Source organism: Vulpes vulpes, chromosome X (genome assembly GCF_048418805.1).
Source record: "Vulpes vulpes isolate BD-2025 chromosome X, VulVul3, whole genome shotgun sequence".
Classification (NCBI taxonomy): Eukaryota; Metazoa; Chordata; class Mammalia; order Carnivora; family Canidae; genus Vulpes; species Vulpes vulpes.
Genome location: NC_132796.1, coordinates 73,127,613 through 73,148,663, shown reverse-complemented (window position 1 = coordinate 73,148,663; position 21,051 = coordinate 73,127,613). Strand labels below are relative to the sequence as shown.

General features: G+C 39.0%; 1 protein-coding gene across 2 annotated transcripts; it reads left to right on the top strand.

Annotated features, from left to right (window-relative positions):
• The first annotated feature begins 11,164 nt into the window (after positions 1-11,164).
• On the top strand, positions 11,165-12,694 carry LOC112912523 (protein BEX1-like). Of its 2 annotated transcripts, XM_025989207.2 has the most exons (3): positions 11,165-11,285; positions 11,631-11,715; positions 12,065-12,694. In XM_025989207.2, exon 3 carries the CDS (start codon positions 12,070-12,072, stop codon positions 12,454-12,456), a length of 387 nt encoding a protein of 128 aa, XP_025844992.1. In that variant the 5' UTR covers positions 11,165-11,285; positions 11,631-11,715; positions 12,065-12,069; the 3' UTR covers positions 12,457-12,694. The 2 variants fall into 2 exon arrangements, with proteins under 2 accessions (XP_025844992.1, XP_072599244.1); XM_072743143.1 differs by lacking the exon at positions 11,631-11,715 and having other exon boundaries at positions 11,178-11,285.
• Positions 12,695-21,051: the final 8,357 nt, after the last annotated feature.

Sequence of the window (21,051 nt, the reverse complement as noted above, 5' to 3'; positions counted from 1 at the left end):
TCTCACTCTGTGTTTCTCATGAATAAATAAAATCTTAAAAAAAAATTAAAAAAATCAGAAGACATTTATAGATCTTACACTTCTAAATTTCAAATTTTACTACAAAGCAATAGCAATTAAGACAAGTGTGGTACTTGCAAAAAGATAGATATATAACAATGGAATAGAATTAAAAGTCCAGAAATAAAACCATGTGACTATTGTCAAAGTATAACACAAAACTCTTAAACATACAGATTAATTATTTGTGATCTTGAGTTAGGCAGAAGTTTCTTAGGTATCACAACAAAAAAAATTACCAACAAAGGAAAAAAGTAAATAATTTGTACTTTATTGAAATTAAAAGCTATTGTGTTTTAAATGGCACGATTTAAGAAGGTGTAAGATAACCCAAACAATGGGCTGAAATATTTGCAAATTATATATATATGATCAGGGATTTCTACCTAGAATATATAAAAACTCTCATATCTCAAGAATAATAAAAAGAAAAAATTCAGTTTAAAAATGGGAAATCAGGACAACTACATGCAAAAGAATGAAACTTGACCACTATCTTACACCATACACAAAAATTAACTCAAAATAGATTAAAGACTTGAATATAGGACCTGAAGCCATCTAGAAGAAAACACAGGTGGTTAGCTTATTGACATAGGTCTTTGGCTTTTTAAAAAATCTGACACCAAAACAAGAACAACAAAAGCAAAAATAAACAAGTGGAACTACATCAAGCTAAAAAGCTTCTGAACATCAAAAGAAACCACCAACAAAATGAAAATGCAACCTAACGAATGGAAAAAAAATTTGCAAATCATATACCTGACAAAAGTTTAATATTCAAAATGTATAAAGAACTCATACAACTCAACAGAAAATCAACAAACAATATCATTTAAAATGAGCAGATCTGGGATGCCTGGGTGGCTCAGTTGGTTAAGCCTCTGCCTTCGGCTCAGGTCATGATCCCAGGGTCCTAGGATCAGCAGGGAGCCAGCTTCTCCCTCTCCCTCTGCTGCTCCCCTGCTTGTGTTCTCTTGCTCTCTCTGTCAAATAAATAAATAAAATCTTAAAAAATAAAATAAATAAATAAAATGAGCAGATCTGAATAGATATTTTTCCATAGAAGACATAAATATGGATGACAGGTACATGAAAAGATGCTCAACATTATTAATCATCAGGGAAATGGAAACCAAAACCACAATGAGTTATCCCCTCATGCCTGTTAGAACGGCTATTATCAGAAAGATGATAAATAATAAGTGTTGGTGAGGATATGGAGAAAACAGAACTATTGTGCACTGCTGACGGGAATGTAAATTAGTGCAGCCAGTATAGAAACAGTATGGAGGTTCCTCAAAAAATTAAAAATGGAACTACCCTACAATCTGGCAATTCTACTCTGGATATTTATTTAAAGAAATAAAAATATCAACTTTAAAAGATATATGCACCCCCATGTTCATCGCAGCATTATTTACAATACCCAAAACATGGAAGTAACCTGTGTCCATTGATGGATACATGTATAAATGTGTGTATATATATACACACACAATATACATACACAATGTAATATTATTCAGGCATAAAAATGGGATTATGCTGTTTGCAAACACATGGATGGACCTTGAAGACATTATGCTAAGTAAAATAAATCAGGGAAAGAAAAATGTTGTATGATCTCTCTTATATGTGAACTCTAAAAAGAAATAAAGAAGAAAGCAAGAAGCAAGGAAGCAAACTTTTAGATGCAGAGAACAGATTGGTGGTTACCAGAGGCAGGCAGTAGAGGGTGGGAGAAATAGGCAAAAGGAGTCAAAAGATAAAAAGAAGTGAAAAAGATGGAAAGGTGAAACTGAAGAGTGAGAAAAAAATTATGGAACATCCACACAAAGAGTATTATACTGTGTATTAGATAGATAATACTTCATTATCTTAGTATAGTAGATTGCTAGTAAATATCAGTAAGTAAAATATGAAAATGGAGAAGTATATGTAACATATGCACTATTTATCCAAAACAGGGGCATACCAAATTTATGTATACATAAATTTTTTATGTATACATAAATTTTTTATCTATACATAAATTTTTAAAAAATTATTTGCTTACATATATTTATTAAATGAAGAAAAAAGAAATAGGAGTAAGATGAGTAAAGGAAAAGAGGAGTACAGTATTGGGGACTGTTTAAAAAAAAGGCCCAAAATGAAGTTACTTATGTTAGCTAAGCCCCATATGCTCAAACCAAGACTTAAATTACAGGTTTTGTTTGTTTGTTTATTTAGAGAAGGAGAGAGAAGGGGGAGGGGCAGAGGGAGAAGGAGAGAGAACATATTAAGCAGGCTCCATGCTCAGCACAGAGCCCGACACAGGGCTTGATCTCACAACTCTGAGATCATGATCCGAACCGAAATCAAGAGTCAGATGCTTAACCAAGTGAGCCACCCAGGCGCCCCTTAAATTACAGTTTTTGATTTTTCAGAAATTTAATCTTAAGCCACTCAATCAGGAATCACCTAAGTAGCACTAGTTAGGTGTCTGTGCTCCAAAGGAAAGTGTTTGCTAGTATGTCTTCCTTGTTCCTGCCACCTCCTGCCTAAAAAAAATTTAATTTTGTACAGTTCCTCAGACCTCCTTTTTGTCTGCTGAATTAAATGCTGCTTGATTCCTAAATAAATGAATACAGTCAATAAGATCCTAAAAATTAATCAGTTGATTTTTTTAACAGTTTTGGTGGCAGCAATGGGATCTGAGGCAGATTTCCGAGACTTTGGGGACAATGAGAAATAGGCATTGAGACCTGCAAACTCTTTGAGTTCTCTGTCTTTCCCATCATTTCTGAGGACCATGGGTAACTTCTTCTTGATTTGGAGCTCTGCTCACTTTCCATTGAGCTCCTGAGATAATTGACACTTCAGTTCAAAGCCTAGCAGGTCAACCTGAACTAGCAGATGCTTCCACCTAGAATCCAAGTCCTCAGCCTTTGGTTAGTCCACAGTTCCCATTTGTTTGGAGACTGCTGTTTCAGTCGGTAGTTCCACTTTGGGAACTGCTGGTGGTACATACCTAAGGCCTTTTCTTGGTCAGTACCATCTCTATCTCTTTGGTTTCTGCTGGTGCCCAGAGTCCTATTTCCACAATTTCTGTTAGTTTCTGTTAATATACACATAAGATAAAGTAAGAATAGATCTATTGTAAATGAGAATCTCAGAAACCAGGGCCATAAAATTGGTGGGCATGGGTGAGCGATCAAAAGCTGTTAGAGCAGTCATCACCTAAGACTTGTGTTAGAATATGTTGATCATGGAATGAGTTAGATTGACACTAGGTCATCTGAAAACCTCAAGAAAATTTCCAAGCAATGAGATACACTTTCATATGTACAAACCCTAACCCAGCTGCACATCACTCTTAGGTATTAATTTGCCTCCAAGAGACCCAAGGCTTAGCTAAAGAAATGGAATCCTCAAGTTCCAAAGAACTGAACACACCACCTTCCAGCACACCTGCTTATTTTATGTCTAAGAAATTTGGTCCTGGAAGCTGTAGATACTACAGAAAAATGGCAAAATCTTAATAAGGACAACCTAGAATTACAATGGCCATTATGCAGAATGTTCCAATTAGAAAAGATTATTTAAGAAGTGCACTTGAAATTAAGTGTTCCCAAATCAAACAGAATGGGACACCTATTTTAACTGGTATTCAGAAGCCTCCATAAGGTTTCAGCCTCCAGAATCAATAGCTTGATTGAAGATGTTATTACAGGGATCCCTGGGTGGCGCAGCAGTTTAGCGCCTGCCTTTGGCTCAGGGCGCGATCCTGGAGACCCGGGATCGAATCCCACATCGGGCTCCCGGTGCATGGAGCCTGCTTCTCCCTCTGCCTGTGTCTCTGCCTCTCTCTCTCTCTCTCTCTCTCTCTCTCTCTCTCTCTCTCTGTGACTATCATAAATAAATAAAAAAAATTGAAAATGTTATTACAAATAGCCAGTGAAAAATCAAAGACACAAGAGCTACCTAAAACAAAAGACTATAAGACTGACATGATTCCTACTGCTCCCCTCTATCCTCCTTTACCTAAGTTTTCACAGTATACTAATTCTTTATCTAAATTGTCCTTCTACTTTGAAGAAAGTATTAAACAGTTAACTCTTAAAATAAAACCACTCGAGGCTGCAGGTGATCCTCTCCATGTATCTTTTACTCCTTTGTCAAAGATTTAACTAATGGCTATAGTTAATTTCTTAAACCCAGGGAGTATCCTCAAAATTTTTCAGAAGAATTTAGATTCCTCATAAGAGCTTATAATCCTTGGCTGCAAGATCTTTATCAACTTGTGCACACACTGGTAGGACCTGATGAAGTCCAAAAAAGGATGTGGAAGCAGAATGGCAAAACTCTGAGGATGATATTTGAGATCCTTGATCTTCGACATGGTCCCCTTATGGACCAGAAAAGGCTTGTAAAATAGCAAACCATCTTTTAAAAGCTATTCCTAAGGTCATGCCTGCCTTCAATCATTGGCCTATTATTCAAACATGCAAACAAAAGAAAGATGAATCCGTGGCAGACTTTAAAGCTTGTCTGGAAGCTCTCTTTCTATGGCATTCTGGGTTCCATACAATAAGTGATGTTTTCCAACCTGCTCTAGCTGCCTTATTTGAAAATGGATTATCTTCTGAGATTAGTGGGTTAAGAGACAGAAAATAGTATGGAAAGCCACTTGTCTGACTGAATTCATGGTCATTGCTGTGCATTTTGAAAGGATGTTGGAACAAGACTATAAACAAAAGTCCAAGTTATTAGCCTTATAGCTGCAACAGCTCCAAGGCCAGAAGCCCAAAACAACACCTGCACCTCCTCCATTACATCTTCTTAGGAGTTCATCATCAAAACACTAACTCAGGAAGCAGTGTTATTTGAAATCAACTGGGACACTGAGAAAAAGGTTGTCCTCAAAGGTTTTGTGCAAATCCTTCAACATCAACTTAAATGCTTTCATTTCTACCCTCTAAGAAGAGCCCCCATATAGATCTCTTCCAAGATTGACAGGACTGAAGGATTCTCTGGTACACTGCTATCAGTATGTCCCTTAAAAAACCAAGAGGAAACTAAAATCAAGATTAATGGAAAATCTTGCCAACGTCTGGTAGATACTGGAGCTACTTTAAACCCCAGTCTCATAAGACAATAAATCTCTCTGAATACAGAAGAAACTTCTAATAGTGGAGGTATCTAATAAAATTCAGAGAAAGCCTCTATCTCAATTAGTGCAATTGACTCTGGAACCTTTCACCGAAAAACATTTCTTTTTGCTATGTGACACAGCTCCAGTCAATGTATTAGGTAGAGATCTCCTTTCCAAATTGAAGAGGCTGATATATTTTGCCTCAAACAGAGAGCTTACTTTAGAATTTTCTGACCAAACTGAACCTAATATTTATGTTTCTCACAATCTTTCTTTGATATAGAATAGGAATAATTCTAGGAAATGATCTTTAATTTAATCCAGGTGTTTGAAGATTCATGGGCTAATTCTAACACTAACAATTGGAGAATAGAAAATGGAGAACCTATAAAAGTTCAGATAGACATAACTAAACCTCTTCCCAAATCACCTCAATATCCACTACAGCCCAAGGCCATATAGTGCCTCATGCCAGTAATTGCCTATCTTGCCTCTCAGAAGGCTATTGTCTCTTTAAGGGTTGAAACCCAACTATCACTTGCCCTCCATGCTCTTCTAGTGGTGAGTCAGCTGGCTTTTAAAACTCCAGGTTCCAATGGAATACTACTCAGCCATCAGAAACAAGGAATACCCACCATTTGCTTCAATGTGGATAGAATTGGAGGGTATTAAGCTGAGTGAAGTAAGTCAATCAGAGAAGGACAAACATATGGTTCCACTCGTATAGGGAATATAAAAAATAGTGAAAGGGACTAAAAGGGAAAGGAGAGAAAATGAGTGGGAAATATCAGAGATGGTGACAGAACATAAGAGACTCCTAACTCTGGGAAACGAACAAGGGGTAGTGGAAGGGGAGGTGGGCGGGGGAATGGGGTGACTGGATGACCGGCACTGAGGGGGGCACTTGACAGGATGAGCACTGCGTCTTATACTATATGTTGGCAAATCGAACTCCAATAAAAAATATACAAATAAAATTAAATATTCATAAGAAACTAATAAAATAAAATAAAATAAAACTGAAACTCCAGTTTCCAAATTCCACTGGTTATACAAACTCATGAATTCATCCCCTCTGGTTTTCAAGGACAGATGTTTGGCGATTTGTTTTCCACCCACCCCCACCCCCAACTCCAGGTATTCCCTGGTGCTTTCCCCTCTCTGTGACTGCAGTTGCCTCCTTCCTGCGGGCAGCTTCCTACTACCGTTTCTGCCCTTCCTAACCTCTTAGATGTGGCTTCTTTTCTACATTTAGTTGTGGAGTTTGTTCTGCCAGTCTTCAGCTTGCTCTCCTGTTTATTTATTTGGCTGTGAGTGATACCTAGTTGTAAACATGGAATGGTGTGAGCTTAGGTCCTTCTACTTTGCCATCTTCCCAAACTCCAGAAATGGCATTTATTAACAAACTCCACATGCTCTCCAATATCTTCTTAATTCTGAATTGACTCAGCAGTTTTCTGCAATCAGGCTATCCTTCTATGAGAACCTCCTGCTTTTACCACCTAATCTCCATCTTAAACATTGCAACACTCTTAATCTTATAGTTACTACCCTTGCCTGACAAGGGCAAAGCCCATGACTCGGAAGTAATAATGTTGAATTTTAGGACACTGCATCCTGATTTTCGAGATGCCTCTTTGACTAATCCCAATGGAATTTTGTTTGTTGATGGATCATATTGTAAAAATGAAAATCAGAATTTCCAGGCAGGCTATACTGTTACTATCCAGTACGTACTACTTGAGAGGCTAAACTTTCCTAAGCTAAATCAACTTAACAACCAGAGCTCTATATCTTTATCAGAATATGCCAATTATCAAAAGGACATATTATTAATATTTATATTGACAGCCAGTATGCCTTTGGGGCCATCTGTGTTTTGGGGATGTTATAGAAACCAAGGGCTTTCCTTTATATCCACTGAGACTTCAATCAAAAATAGACAGCAAGCAAATGATCTTCTTGCAGCTATTCTCTTACCTTCTGAAACTGTTGTGACCAAAATTGAGGCTCACAGGAAAAGGACTGAAATTAAGTATCAGGGAAATGCCCTGGATGACTTTTGTGCAAAGGCAGCAAGAACAGAAAGTATAAAGGCTTTGGCATATATAGATAAAGTCCATTCCTCTTCTGCAAAAAATAATCTCTTGTTGCCAGACGTTTGTCATCTTGATGTGCTGTGACACGGCAGCAATCTCCTCCTGATTCAGAAAAATCACAGTGTGCAAACAATGGTTGTAAATTCAATGAACAATTGGAGCCATGAGAAACCCAAGATTGTCATTTGTTTTTATTAATACAAACCCCAACTTTTGGTTCTTGCATTCTTTCATCAGACATTATTCAGCTTAAAGGACTCAAATTATGCAAAACACACCACTAGAACAATGAGCAAAGAACACAAACACAATCAAGTTACACACACAAAAAGAATATCTAAAAACCTTGAGAAAGATTCTCAAGTATATTAATGAAATGAAAAATAAGGTGAGATTTTTGTATATTTTATTTTTAAAATAAATTTAATTAATTTAATTTACTAGATTTGCAAAGATGAAAAAGATTGATAATGCTTGGGTTGGTTTTGTGCCTCTGCCACAAAACTCCCCAAAACCTTTGGAATTTCCTAAGAGATACGAGCAATAAAAGTGTGTTTTTTGTTATAATATTTGGTCTTTTGTCACTTCAGAGCCAAAAAACTGAAATGAGTGTCATTGTTACTTATAACAAGTCCCTTTCAACCACAACTGAGTTTATTAATAAGGTGACTTTTGGAAATCCCCTAAAGATATGAGGCTGCTTGCCAGGAGAAACAACCATGATTGGAGGGCTGGAACTTTCCGTCCCACTCCCTGGATTTCCAAGGAGGGGAGATGTGCAGGAAAGATTGAATCAATCCTCAATAGCCAATGATTCAATCAATCATATCTGTGTAATGAAGCCTCATAAAAACTCAAAAAGGATGGGATTCAGAGAGCTTCCAAGTTAGTGAACCACATGCTGCTGAGCAGGGTTGAAAACTCCATGGTGACAGAAGCTCCTTTGTTCAAGATCTCACACTATGTATTTCATTTACCTATTGATTTATATTCTTTGTGATAAATGAGTACTCTAGTGAGTAAACTGGTTTCTGGAGTTCTGTGAGCCTGTCCAACATATTAATCAAACCTAAGGAGGGAGCACAAGTAATAACTTGAACTTGTTATTGGCATCTGAAGTGGAGGGCAATCTTGCAGGATTGAGCCCTTAAGCTGTAGAATCTGATACTATCTCCAAATACATAGTGTCAGAATTGAATTAACTCAGGTGATACCAGAGAATTGCTTGGTGGTTTGGCAACAAAACACACACATTGGAATGGGAACAGAACTATAACATGAAAAGATGCTCAACATCATTAATTATCTAGGAAATGCCAATCAAAACTATCATGAGATACTACTTCATCTTCACTAATATGACTAGAAGCAAACTTTCAGAAAATAACAAATGTTGATGAGGATGTAGAGATAACAGAATCTTCATATACTGCTGGTAAGAAAGTTTAAAATGATCAACCACTTTGGAAAAACATTTAGCAGTTCCTCAAATGATTAATTGTTTTGTTGCCATGAACTCTGAACACATTGTGCTAAATGAAGAAGTCAATCCCAAAAGAACACATATTGTATGATTTAATTTAGGTGAAATATCCAGAATAGGGAAATCTATAGAGACATATTATGTCAATGGTGCCTTGGCTTGAAGAGAATTGTGGAATGGGGAGTGATTAGTGAAGGTGTACTTTTTGAGTTTCTTTTTGATGTACTGAAATGTCCTAAAATTGACTATGGTGATGAATGAACATTTCTTTAAGTATATTAGAAACCATTAAATGTACACTTTAAGTTGGCAGATCTTATGGTATGTAAACTATAGTTCCATACTGCTGTTTTAAAAAGATATGAGAGTCTTAGCCAGATGTGATTATTAATTGATAATTAATAGGAACAATGATGAATAATTAGAGGAGCAATGATGAGGGATTCAAGGATAATGCCCAGATTCTGGGTTTGCCAATGGGTGGATACTAGGCAGAAAACAATTGAAAAAGAAGCAGGTCTAAGGTGAAAGTCAAGAGCTAGAAAGAGAGTGAGACAGCATATATAGAGATTTTAAAAAGAATTAATGATTTTATTTATTTGTTCATGAGAGACACAGAAAGAAAGGCAGAGACATAGGCAGAGGGAGAAGCAGGCTCCATGCAGGAGCCCGACGGGGGACTCATCCTAGGACCCCGGGATCATGCCCTGAGCCCAAGGCAGACACTCAAGCACTGAGGCACCCAGTAGTCCTAAGATTTTAAAACTTTTTTAGAGGTGATGAATCATGGCCTCTTTGAGAATCAGCTAAGAAGTTTGGCCCCTCTCCCCAACAGAAATGTGAATATATTACCACCTTCTCACATATACAGATAATATTTGAATATCTGTTCCACAGACTTCTGTGTTGAAAATAACAAGTTTACTCAGGATGGTCAGTAGTCAGTGTTCCTTGGTCTCTGGCATAAATGAGGGAGTACCAGGGTGAGTATAGATTGGCAAATAGTGACCCTACAGCAAGGCCTGGTTCTTCCTGAGTGCCCTGGAGGTGGGGAGGATAGGGTGAGGATCCCAGCAGTCTGCACTTCCTAACCCAGGTTAAAGATAGCAGGAATGTCCCACAGAGTCTTCCACCTGGACAAGGTAACAGAAAGAACAGGCCGACTTGGGAGGCTTTCCCCACAGCAATCAAATCTCTACTGTTCTTGGAATCCTCTACCATAGAGGTATAGAAGAGGTATGAGAACAGAGCCCTGCCCCTACACATCTGTCTGGGAGGTGAGTCACTAGGTGGGAATTTTTTTTGGGGGGGGGGAATAAAAAAACTAAAGGAATTTACTTAGGTCATTACCTTGATCACTTGTCTATCTGTATTCTTGGATTAAGCAGTCAAGAGCCTGAATGTAGGAAATAAAAGGCCCTTGTATGTGGCATTGGGAAGACAGGCACCTTCCCGATTTCTTGTCAGGGCAGGGACAATCTATCTCTGCATCCCTCAACCTGCCACTGCCTCAGAGCACTTCCCTTTGCTTAGGTATTCAAAATCATCAATAATGGCCATCAAATTTCAGCAGATGGCTTCAGTTGTCAGCAAATACTTTTCCATACATAATGAATGTTATCATAGAATAAAATATAAATGTTTATTAACAAATCTTAAAATTTGTTTCAGAAATAGGGGAAACAGTGGATTATTTATATAGAATGACCAAAATCTGACACCTGGATTTCTCTTTGAGCATTTTCAAAACACTGTTCGTGTTCAGGAAGATTCCCTGTCCCCCAATGCACCCCTCCCCACCTTTTTTCACAAAATATTAAAACAAGGTAAAATGTTCTAAAATGAAGTTTTGTGAAAAATAAAATAAAAAATAAAATAAAATGAAGTTTTGTGGAGCCCAGAGAAAATATTTTCTGTGTGATGCAGAACATAAAAAATGAGTTTCCCGTGTTGAAGCATGTCTTATAAGAGTGAAACCTCATAATTATGTTTCTTGAGCAATACTTATTTTAAAAAGATAATAAAGAGAAAATTTTAGGAAGCAGATACACAACTAGGGAGAAGAGAAGAAAAAACTGAAAAGACCAAACCAATGCCAAGGCCTTGGGGAGAGGGGGAGGGTGATATGCAGACCTTCCCTGGTACCCAAAGATGGGCAAATCCCAACCGCTAAGCAGTGAGGCCACTAGCTGGCCCTCAGATTGGAGAGTACAAAAACTGAGTGACTGACAATACGGTGAGGGTCGTGGCACAGTGCACAAACCCACAGAGGGGTAGTTGGTACATAGGGGACGTGGGGGTCAAGGTCCATTAGAGCTCCCTGCCCCGTCCAGAGGGAGTGGAGTGGGAGGGGAGAGAGCTCATCCGTGACGCGGGGCGCTCACGTGACGTGGAGCTGCAGAGCAACGCAGCCTTCAGTGCAGTCGTCACTCTCCTCTGGGTACCAGCTCCCAGCTGTTCTGCGCCCGGCGGGCTGGCGTCAGTCCCGAGGAAAGCGGAGCAGGTAAGGGCTCCGGGGCCGGCTCCTAGGATCAGCGCAGGGGGTCCGGGCCAGCTTTCTTCACCCTCGGCATTCTTGGGGACATCCGTAGTGGCCCCCTGGGGTGGGGGTGCTGGGGCGGCCAGAGGGCAGCAGAGCAACTAAGAGCGACTGGAAATCACCCCCGACTACCTGCAGGAAAATAGTGAACCTCCCGGGCGGGGTGGGGGGACGCTAGGGTTGAGAGCCGGAGATGGGGATTAGGGGGGCGGCCAGGGGGGCCCGGGACCCGGAAGGGACCAGGTGGTGGCAGGTCGGCGCCAAACGCTTCGCAACACTCCCCACTCCCTCCACGCTGGCCCTTTGCAGGACTGCGGGCCTAGGTGTCAAGTGACGAGGCGGCGCCCACACGGCGAGAATCGGGAGAAGGAGGAGACAGCAAGGATAGGCCCAGGTCGGTGCGGGGGACAGAGTGGGGGTCGGGTGCAGAGCCGAGTTTGAGGCCCCCTCCCATCTACGTCATCCCCTGTCCCCCATCCTCCATTTTGGTGACTGCAGAAGCCTGGGGATGGAACTGTAGGAAAATGGTGGGTTTGGAGGGAGGTAAGACAGAGAAGAGAGAGAAGGGGGAGGGTCCGAACTGGAGGCCCCCTAGAGGGCGCACAAGGCTTTTCAGGTAGGAAATGAAATTTTTAAAAACCGTTGATATCCAGGGCTCTGAAAGATGAGCAGTAAGGCTTCTGTCCTCGGTGCTGACCTGTCCACCAAAAACTCAACCCCTTCTTTTATCTTTTGTCTCCTAGGAGCAATGGCGTCCCAAGAGGAACACGCAGTAAAAAATCTCAACATGGAAAATACTGACCAGGAGAATAAAAAATATGATGAAAAGGAGCAAAATACTAATAACGGAGAGCCCTTGGCCCTCCCTTTGGAAACTGGTGAATATTGTGTGCCTAGAGTAAATCGTAGGCGGTTCCGTGTTAGGAAGCCCATCCTGCAGTATAGGTGGGATGTGATTCAGAGGCTTGAAGAGCCACAGGGAAGGATGAGAGAAGAGAATATGGAAAAGATTGGGGAGGAGATGAGACAACTCATGCAAAAACTGAAGGAAAAGCAGTTCAGTCATAGTCTACAGGCAGTTAGCACTGACCCTCCTCACCGTGACCATCAGGATGAGTTTTGCCTTATGCCTTGAATTCTGATATTAACCCTGAGATTAATAGGGAGACTCTTGCTTTCTAAACTTAAGTGTTCGTGATATACGTTTGTTGTAAACTTTTTGATGTCACTCATTTCTGATATGTCTATTATTACTTAGAGTTAATTGTGTTTTTGACCCAATCTGTAAGATTTTGTTAGCAGGAGAATTTTACCTATTGCATGGAAAGATGCTCATATATTGTGAAACCAATAAAGCAGTTTTAAAAAAGCAACCTCTGTATTTTTACTTCAAATCTTATATTTACGTATTTAGTACATGAAGAAAAAATGCTGAAATTAAATATACCAAAAGGATTTATTTAATACAGGGACTCATTTTTGTGAGATGAGTTGATGTGTTTTCTTTTATATTTTCTGTATTTTTAGAAGAAATGGAAACTATTTTTAATGACCTTGAAAGTAGGAGGGTCACATAATAAATAATTGGTTATGAAATTTGGATATTTTAGCCAGAAGAATATACCCAAGAATTCTTTATAAATTAAGGACTCTGCTTGTTTCACATGACTGCAATAGGATCAGGTATGTGAGCTATGTTTACCTATTTTTGTCCTCATCTCCACCTATTAGGCAAGACCGCCTATGCTCAAATTTTCCTTTCAGATATTTATCAGAGTTTCCAAAGATAACTCTCACCAGTCCAGTATCTTCTTCTGCTGGTCAAGCTGAATTCTGCCTGGCAAGAGGTAGGCTCTTAACAAAATACAGTTAATAATGATTGAGTTAGGAGCTTTAAGTTCTTGTCTCAGTTCAGTCCCTAAATAAAATAAACTTGGATATGCAGCTTCACCTGAGGAGTATGTGGGAGGATCACCTAAGGAATTTCTTGAAAATCTAGACTCTTGGGGTGCTTGGGTGGATTAGTCAGTTAAGCTCAGGTTTTGGCTCAGGTCATGATCTCAGGGTGGTGAGATTAGTTAGGCATCTTCCATGCTCAGTGAAGAGTCTGCTTGATATTTTCTCTCTCCCTCTTTCTCTGCCCCCACTCCCACGTTCCTTTATGCTCACTCTCTAGCTCTCTCTCAAGTAAATAAATCTTAAAAAAAAAAGAAATGTAGACTCTTGGTCCTCCCCTAAATCTACTGAATGGAGATCCAGAACTTTAATATTTAGCAAGAAATCCTGGTAATTCTGATGTACATTAATGTCTAAAGGGCTGCTAGGTGTATATATTTATTGTCTCAACTCTTAAATAGGAACCATAATGAAGAACATAAAGGTGAATACCTGAATTCAGTGGAAAGAAGCATTAAAATGTAAAGAGTAAGAAAATTTAAAAGGCCTTTAGATTCACTATATAAAAATTAAAAGTATGTACTCTGAAAAATGGGAATATTGAGCTGCATGTGGTTATTAAGAACTTGAAACATGGTTAACACAATATGAGATGTGCAAAGTGTAAAGCATACAGAAGATTTTTTTAAAATTTTTTATTGGAGTTCAATTTGCCAACATATAGCATAACACCCAGTGTCCATCCCGTCAAGTGCCCCCCTCAGTGCCCGTCACCCAGTCACCCCCACTCCCCACCCACCTCCCTTTCCACCACCCCTTGTTCGTTTCTCAGAGTTAGGAGTCTCTCATGTTCTGTCTCCCTTTCTGATATTTCCCACTCATTTTTCCTCCTTTCCCCTTTATTCCCTTTAACTATTTTTTATTTTCCCCAAATGAATGAGACCATATAATGTTTGTCCTTCTCAGATTGACTTACTTCACTCAGCATAATACCCTCCAGTTCCATCCATGTTGAAGCAAATGGTGGGAATTTGTCATTTCTAATGGCTGAGTAATATTCCATTGTATACATAGACCACAGCTTCTTTATCCATTCATCTTTCGATGGACACCGAGGCTCCTTCCACAGTTTGGATATTGTGGACATTGCTGCTATAAACATTGGGGTGCAGGTGTCCCGGCGTTTCACTACGTCTGTATCTTTGGGGGAAATCCCCAGCAGTGCAACTGTTGGGTCTAGGGCAGTTCTATTTTTAACTCTTTGAGGAACCTCCACACAGTTTTCCAGAGTGGCTGTACCAGTTCACATTCCTACCAACACTGCAAGAGGGTTCCTTCCCCTTTCTCCACATCCTCTCCCAACATTTGTTGTTTCCTGCCTTGTTAATTTTCCCATTCTCACTGGTGTGAGGTGGTATCTCATTGTGGTTTTGATTTGTATTTCCATGATGGCCAGTGATGCGAGGCATTTTCTCATGTGCTTTTTGGGCATGTCTATGTCTTCCTCTGAGATTTCTCTTCATGTCTTCTGCCCATTTCATGAATGGATTGTTTATTTCTTTGCTGTTTAATAAGTTCTTTGTAGATCTTGGATACTAGCCCTTTATCTGATACGTCATTTGCAAATATCTTCTCCCATTCCATAGGTTGTCTTTTACTTTTTTGTTGACTGTTTCTTTTGCTGTGCAGAAGCTTCTTATCTTGATGAAGTCCCAAAAATTCATTTTTGCTTTTCTTTCCTTCATGGATGTATCTTGCAAGAAGTTGCTGTGGCCAAGTTCAAAAAGGGTGTTGCGTGTTCTCCTCTAGGATTTTGATGGAATCTTGTCTCACATTTAGATCTTTCATCCATTTTGGGCTTATGTTTGTATATGGTGTAAGAGAATGGTCTAGTTTCATTCTTCTGCATGTGGATATCCAGTTTTCCCCGCACCATTTATTGAAGAGACTGTCTTTTTTCCAGTGGATAGTCTTTCCTGCTTTGTCGAATATTAGTTGACCATAAAGTTGTGGGTCCACTTCTGGATTCTCTATTCTGTTCCATTGATCTATGTGTCTGTTTTTTGTGCCAGGACCACCCTGCCTTGATAAAGACAGCTTTGTAGTACAACCTGAAATCTGGCATTGTGATGCCCCCAGATATGGTTTTCCTTTTTTAATATTTCCCTGGCTATTCGGGGTTTTTTCTGATTCCACACAAATCTTAAGATGATTTGTTTCAACTCTCTGAAGAAAGTCCATGGTATTTTGATAGGGATTGCATTAAATGTGTAAATTGTCCTGGGTAACATTGACATTTTCACAATATTAATTCTTCCAATCCAGGAGCATGGAATATTTTTCCATCTCTTTGTGTCTTCTTCAATTTCCTTCAGAAGTGTTCTGTAGTTTTTAGGGTATAGATCCTTTACCTCTTTGGTTATGTTTATTCCTAGGTATCTTATGCTTTTGGGTGCAATTGTCAATGGGATTGACTCCTTGATTTCTCTTTCTTCAGTCTCATTGTTAGTGTATAGAGAGATGCTACTGATTTCTGGGCATTGATTTTGTTTCCTGCCACACTGCCGAATTGCTGTATGAGATCTAGCAATCTTGGGTTGGACTCTTTTGGGTTGTCTAGGTACAGTATCATGTCATCTGCGAAGAGGGAGAGTTTGACTTCTTTGCCAATTTGAATGCCTTTTATTTCTTTTTGTGGCTTGATTGCTGAGGCGAGCACTTCTAGTACTATGTTGAATAGCAGTGGTAAGAGTAGACATCCCTGTCTTGTTCCTGATCTTAGGGGAAAGGCTCCCAGTGTTTCCCCATTGAGAATGATATTTGCTGTGGACTTTTAGCAGATGGCTTTTAAGATGCTGAGGAATATTCCCTCTATCGCTACACTCTGAAGAGTTTTGATCAGGAATGGAAGCTGTATTTTGTCATATGCTTTGTCTGTATCTATTGAGAGGGTCATATGGTTCTTGGTTTTTCCCTTGTTGATATGATCAGTCACATTGAATGCTTTGAGTGTAACCTTGCATCCCAGGATAAATCCCATTTGGTCATGGTGAATAATCTTCTTAATGTACTGTTGGATCCTATTGGCTTGTATTTTGTTGACAATGTTTGCTTCTGTGTTCATCAGGGATATTGGGCTAGAATTCTCCTTTTGGTGGGGTCTTTGTGTGGTTTTGGAATTAAGATGATGCTGGCCTCATAGAATGAGTTGGGAAGTGTTCCATCCCTTTCTGTCTTTCAGAACAGCTTTAGTAGAATAGGTATGGTTTCTTCTTTAAACGTTTGATAGAATTCCCCTGGGAAGCCATCTGTTCCTGGACTTTTGTGTCTAGGGAGGTTTTTTATGACTGCTTCAATATCCTTCCTGGTTATCGGCCTGTTCAGGTTTTCTCTTTCTTCCTGTTCAGTATTGGTAGTTTGTGGTTTTCCAGAAATGCGTCCATTTCTTCTAGATTGCCTAATTTATTGGCATATAGCTACTCATAATAAGTTTTTAAAATCGTTTGTATTTCCTTGGTATTGGTGGTGATCTCTCCTTTCTCATTCATGATTTTATTAATTTGAGTCTTTTCTCCTTCTTCTTTCTAATAAGGCTGGCTAATGGTTTATCTATCTTATTAATTCTTCCAAAGAACCAACTCCTGGTTTTGTTACTCTGTTCCACAGTTCTTCTGGTCTCTATTTCATGGAGTCCTACTCGAGTCTTTATTAACCTTCTTCTTCTGCTGCGTGAAGTTTTCATATGCTGTTCCTTCTCCAGCTCCTTTAGGTGTAAGGTTAGCTTTTGTATTTGAGTTCTTTCCAGTTTTTGGATGGATGCTTGTAATGCGATGTATTTCCCCCTCAGGACTGCTTTTTGCTGTATCCCAAAAATTTTGAACGGTTGTATCTTCATTCTCATTAGTCTCCATGAATCTTTTTAATTCTTCTCTAATTTCCTGGTTGACCCTTTCATCTTTTAGTAGGATGGTCCTTAACCTCCACGTGTTTGAAATCCTTCCAAGAAAAAAAGTAAAAGTTAAACAATTTTACAGCTGACTAATAGTTACGTGGAAAAAATGACCAGTTTCATTGGTAAGGAAGGATATGCAAATGAGACCAAAATTTTTTTTTAAAGTGACAAGTTGGTAAATAATTTTAATAATAGCAACCAACATTTATTGATCATTATTATAATCTAAATATTTTACATGACTTATTCAATTTCCCTAACCACATAAGTTGCATGAGGATACTATTGTTAGGCCATTTTATAGTTAAGAAGAATGAACCACATACCCAAAGCCATGTGACTATTAACTTGTGGAGCTGGAATTTGAACACAGTGTGACTTTTGAATCCAAGTCATTATTAGTGATTTATACCTAGAGATAAGGGTTCCTTCATATAGTGAAAACATAAAAGAGCGTGGGCAGTTTCATACAGTGTTGGTGAGACTGAAAACTGGTTCAACTTTTCTGAAATATAGTTTGAAAATATGTATCAAAAGTCTTAAAACAATTCTCTAGTCTTTAATCAGAAATTCTATGCTTATGACTACATTCCAGGTGAGAAATCATAAAAATGATTTGTATTGGAACTGTGAAAACATCCAAATGTGCAAGCATGTAAATAAGATGATCCTTGAACAATGCAGAGGTTAAGGGTGCTAACACCCTGCACAGTCAAAATTCCACATATAATTTTTGACCTCTAAAAACCTAATTACTAATAGCATACTGTTGATTGGAAGCCTTACCAAAAATATAAAGTCAGTTAACACATATTCTTCATGTTATATGGATATATAACATAATATATATTAGTATAAAATATATATTTTAGGGATCCCTGGGTGGCTCAGCAGTTCAGCGCCTGTCTTTGGCCCGGGGCGTGATCCTGGGGTTCCAGGATCGAGTCCCATATCAGGCTCCCTCCATGGAGCCTGCTTCTCCCTCTGCCTGTGTCTCTGCTTCTCTCTCTCTATCATGAATGAATGAATGAATAAATAAATAAATAAATATCTTAATAAAGAATTAAACTTCTAAAAATATATATATATATATTTTTTACATATATAGTATTTTTATGATAAAGTAAGCTAGAGAAAAGTAAATGTTATTAGGAAAATCGTAAGGGGGACGCCTGGGTGGCCCAGTGGTTGAGTGTCCTGGGATTGAGTCCCACATAGGGTTTCCTGCATGGAGCCTGCTTCTCCCTCTGCCTATGTCTCTGCCTCTCTCCCTCTCTCTGTCTCTCATGAATAAAATAAAATCATTAAAAAAAAGGAAAATCATAAGGAAGAGAAAAATATATTTACAGTATTGTACTGCAAAAAATTCACCTATAAATCAACCCATACATTTCAAACTGATGTTGTTCAAGGGTCAATTGTTTATGGAAGAGCAGGATGTTTACTTTAGCAATTTTGAAAAATCAAAAACCTGGATATGACTTTAACACTAATAAGGGAAAGATAAATACATAAGATGCATTAATACTTTGGAAAGCTATCTGGCCATTATAAATAATGTAGTAGTTCTGAATAGGAAGAAATGGAAAATTCTCTAATATTGTTATTTTAATTATATTGAGTAGGGAATATCAGCTGTATGTAAAGAATAATGGACTAAAATTTGCTTAAATATTAAGGAAGTTTATTTTTCACATAGGAGAAGGAGCAGAAATAAGTAGAACAGGCTTCAGGGCTGATTGATTCAGGACTTCACCAAGGACCCTGGTTTCCATCTCTGGTTAACTTCTACCATGCCTGGTGTCAGCTTCATCCTAAGGCTGGTGTTTACCCCTGATGCAACAAGATGGCTATTGTGGTGATTGAGGATATATTCATTTCTGTTTCTGCCCCTCAGGAGAGAAAGGATAACCTCTTTCCCAACCATGGAATATAAGACCTCTTCAATCTGACTGGGCCATTTTAAGATCATTAGTCATCCTCAACCAGTAACAGTCTTCAGAGAAATTCCAAATCCTGACAGGTTCAGAATAGTTAGAGCCTGCCTGCTGAAGGTATTACTAAGGAGGGGTGGGGAGGCAATTTATATATTTGGAGTTTAGTTAAGAGATGAAAGAAGAAGCTGATGTTGGATAAGCATACACTATACTGGGAGCTCAAAAATGGGAAGGACTCAGAGTACTCTGTACCTCCAATAGGCCCTGAGTGTAAGATCAACAGCAAGAAGACATACTGAATAACCTTTGAAAGGAGAAGCAGGGCATAAAAAACTAAAGTAGTCCAGAAATGCTAATTCAGAGGGAAGAGAGTAAGAATGAGAGTGAGAGCAAGAATAATGAATATGATTCAACAGAGTCTTCCCAACTAAGAGAAACCTAAGAGATTCCTGGAACCCTGGGATTAAAGAATCAAAAGGAAGAGCAGTTTCTCCAGAGTTTAGTAAAACCATTCACTAGGGTTAAGTGGAAGTCACGTGTGTCTATGCCCAGAGATGCCCAAGAAGCCAGTCAATGAGGAACAGAACCATGTGGAGGGAATTCTAAGAAAATTAATTTTTAACAAAACTTCCACTTTTGTAACATTAATACTACCTGCCTTCACAAATTCTTGACCTGCTTCATGGACTGGTGCAAGATGTGTTGGGCACATCCCTTCCTCCTAAAGTACATTGAAAGTCAGCCTTGAATGTTCTTGATAATATCTCTTAAAAGCAAATACTTGAGTTGTTTTAGCTTTGAATCTTACCAGAGTTTTTGGAGATTTTCATGGAGCATTGTTTGCTCACTTAGCAGACTCATGACCTCTACCTCAGCCAAGCTACTCTATCCCTCACCAGCCCTTTCCAGAACTTCTCTTCATCCTCCCGATATTTCAAGGCTCAACCTAGATCCTTCTTCCTCAGGACAGCTTCCCTGGCTCTATGAGTACCACCCTTTTCTTATTCCTATTAAGCTCACAAGACTTCATAGTTTTTAAATTTATTTTTTCCCAGAAGTTGGTATGTGCAATAGTGGACCTGCCCAGGCACCTCATGTGCTGCTTTCCCTGTGATGTCTTAGATTATGTTTTATAAATGTTTTGTATCTTTCACAGATTCACTGAGTGATCAGTAAACTGGTCTCTGTTTCTCCTCTTGATCTTCTCTATTCCAGTCTCTATCTGACAATACAAGTAGTATTTTATTTTTTATTTTTTTTAGAGATTTATTTTTTATCTCTTTGAAAGGGGTCAGAGGGTGAAGAGAGAGAATCCCAAGCCAACTCCTCACTGAGTGCAGAGCCCAACACAGAGTTCAATCCCACAACCCTGAGGTCATGATCTGAACCAAAATAAAGAGTTGAACGCTTAACCAATTGAGCCACCCAGGCACCCCAATCCAAGTAGTATTGTAAAGGAGAATTAGAATGTGCTCTTCCCATCAATTATATCCCTTAACATGCCTCCATTGCATTTAAATATTTAAAAACAAAACAAAACAAAACAAATCTTTACCCTGGCCTTCAGCTCTGCAAGACCCAGCTCCTGGCCACTTCTCCCACTCAACTGGGCTACTCTCCCCCTCTATTGATAAGCTCCAGACACACTGGGTTCCTTTGGTTCTAAATGGGCCAAGGACTTTCCTACTCTAGAGCATGTACACATACTGCTTCTCCTTCTGGAAGGCTAATCACTTCCCCCTGGCTAATTCTTATTTACCCTTTAGGACTCAACTTAGTTTTATGGCTTCTGAGAGTCCCTCTCTCATTCCTTGATCTATCCCTTCATGCTCTCTCTTGCAGAACCATGTTCTCTATCACAATTTAGGATTATGTTTTTATAATGTTTCTCTTCCCCCACTAGACTGTACATTTCATGCTCAGAGGGACCATGTCTACCTTATTC

Bases quoted from the DNA above. Each gene is read 5' to 3' on its own strand.
- LOC112912523 (XM_025989207.2), top strand. From the start codon at position 12,070: ATGGCGTCCCAAGAGGAACACGCAGTAAAAAATCTCAACATGGAAAAT.